Consider the following 736-nt stretch of genomic DNA (forward strand, 5'->3'; position numbering starts at 1 on the left):
GGACAAAAGGATGCTGCCGCAGCCCAACCCCATGCAGGAGGAACTGAGTGGCTGAGCCTACAGGACACAGCACCTGGATCTGAAAGATGCTGCTAGACGCTGCAGGCGTGAGGGCTGAACGAGGCCGTGGCACCCAGCCTGCTCTAGGTATGCCAGCTGGGTGCTGGGGGGAGCCAGGCAGCTGTCCCAGCCCAGGGGATGGGGTGCCCCACACCCAGGGGCAAAGGATGCTCCAGAAAAATGTCAGCATGGGGAGACCCCAAAAGGCTGATCCCAGGGGATGGGGTGCCCCCACACCCAGCGCCAAAAGCTGGGCTGACCCCTGGGGACGCCCACAGTCGGGGATAGAGGATGCTTCAGGGGAGACCCTGAAGCGATTGAGCTCAGGGGACACAGTGCCTCCACACCCAGGGCCAAAGGCTAGGCTGAGCCCAGGGGATGCCCACGGCCAGGGCCAAAGGATGCTCTGGAAAACAGCTCCCACAGGGAGATCCTGAACGGCTGATCCCACGGAAGCACTGCCCCCGCTCCCAGGGCCAAAAGACGTCCCGTGAGATCGCCCACCCGCAGGTAGGCGGGCGGCAGAGCCCGGGGACACCCTCCCACTCCCGCGGGGTACCTTGATGCGCTCCCGGCACTGCGAGGGGGTGCGCTCGTAGCCAAGCTCGGCCAGGGCGCGGGAGACGCGCTCGTACATGGCGGGCCCGGGGGCCTTGCTGCCGAAGACGGTGCCGGC

General features: G+C 66.6%; 1 protein-coding gene across 1 annotated transcript in view; it reads right to left on the reverse strand.

The window, feature by feature from the left end:
• The window catches only part of MSANTD2 (Myb/SANT-like DNA-binding domain containing 2), a 21578-nt gene extending 20848 nt beyond the window's left edge, over positions 1-730 (reverse strand). Inside the window, exon 1 of the mRNA XM_010284963.1 lies at positions 620-730. Within this exon, the coding sequence (XP_010283265.1) occupies positions 620-697 (78 nt within the window). The 5' untranslated portion in view covers positions 698-730. The remainder of the gene's footprint in view (positions 1-619) is intronic.
• Between the last annotated feature and the right edge of the window lie 6 nt (positions 731-736).

Source organism: Phaethon lepturus, unplaced genomic scaffold, assembly GCF_000687285.1.
Source record: "Phaethon lepturus isolate BGI_N335 unplaced genomic scaffold, ASM68728v1 scaffold16834, whole genome shotgun sequence".
NCBI lineage: Eukaryota > Metazoa > Chordata > Aves > Phaethontiformes > Phaethontidae > Phaethon > Phaethon lepturus.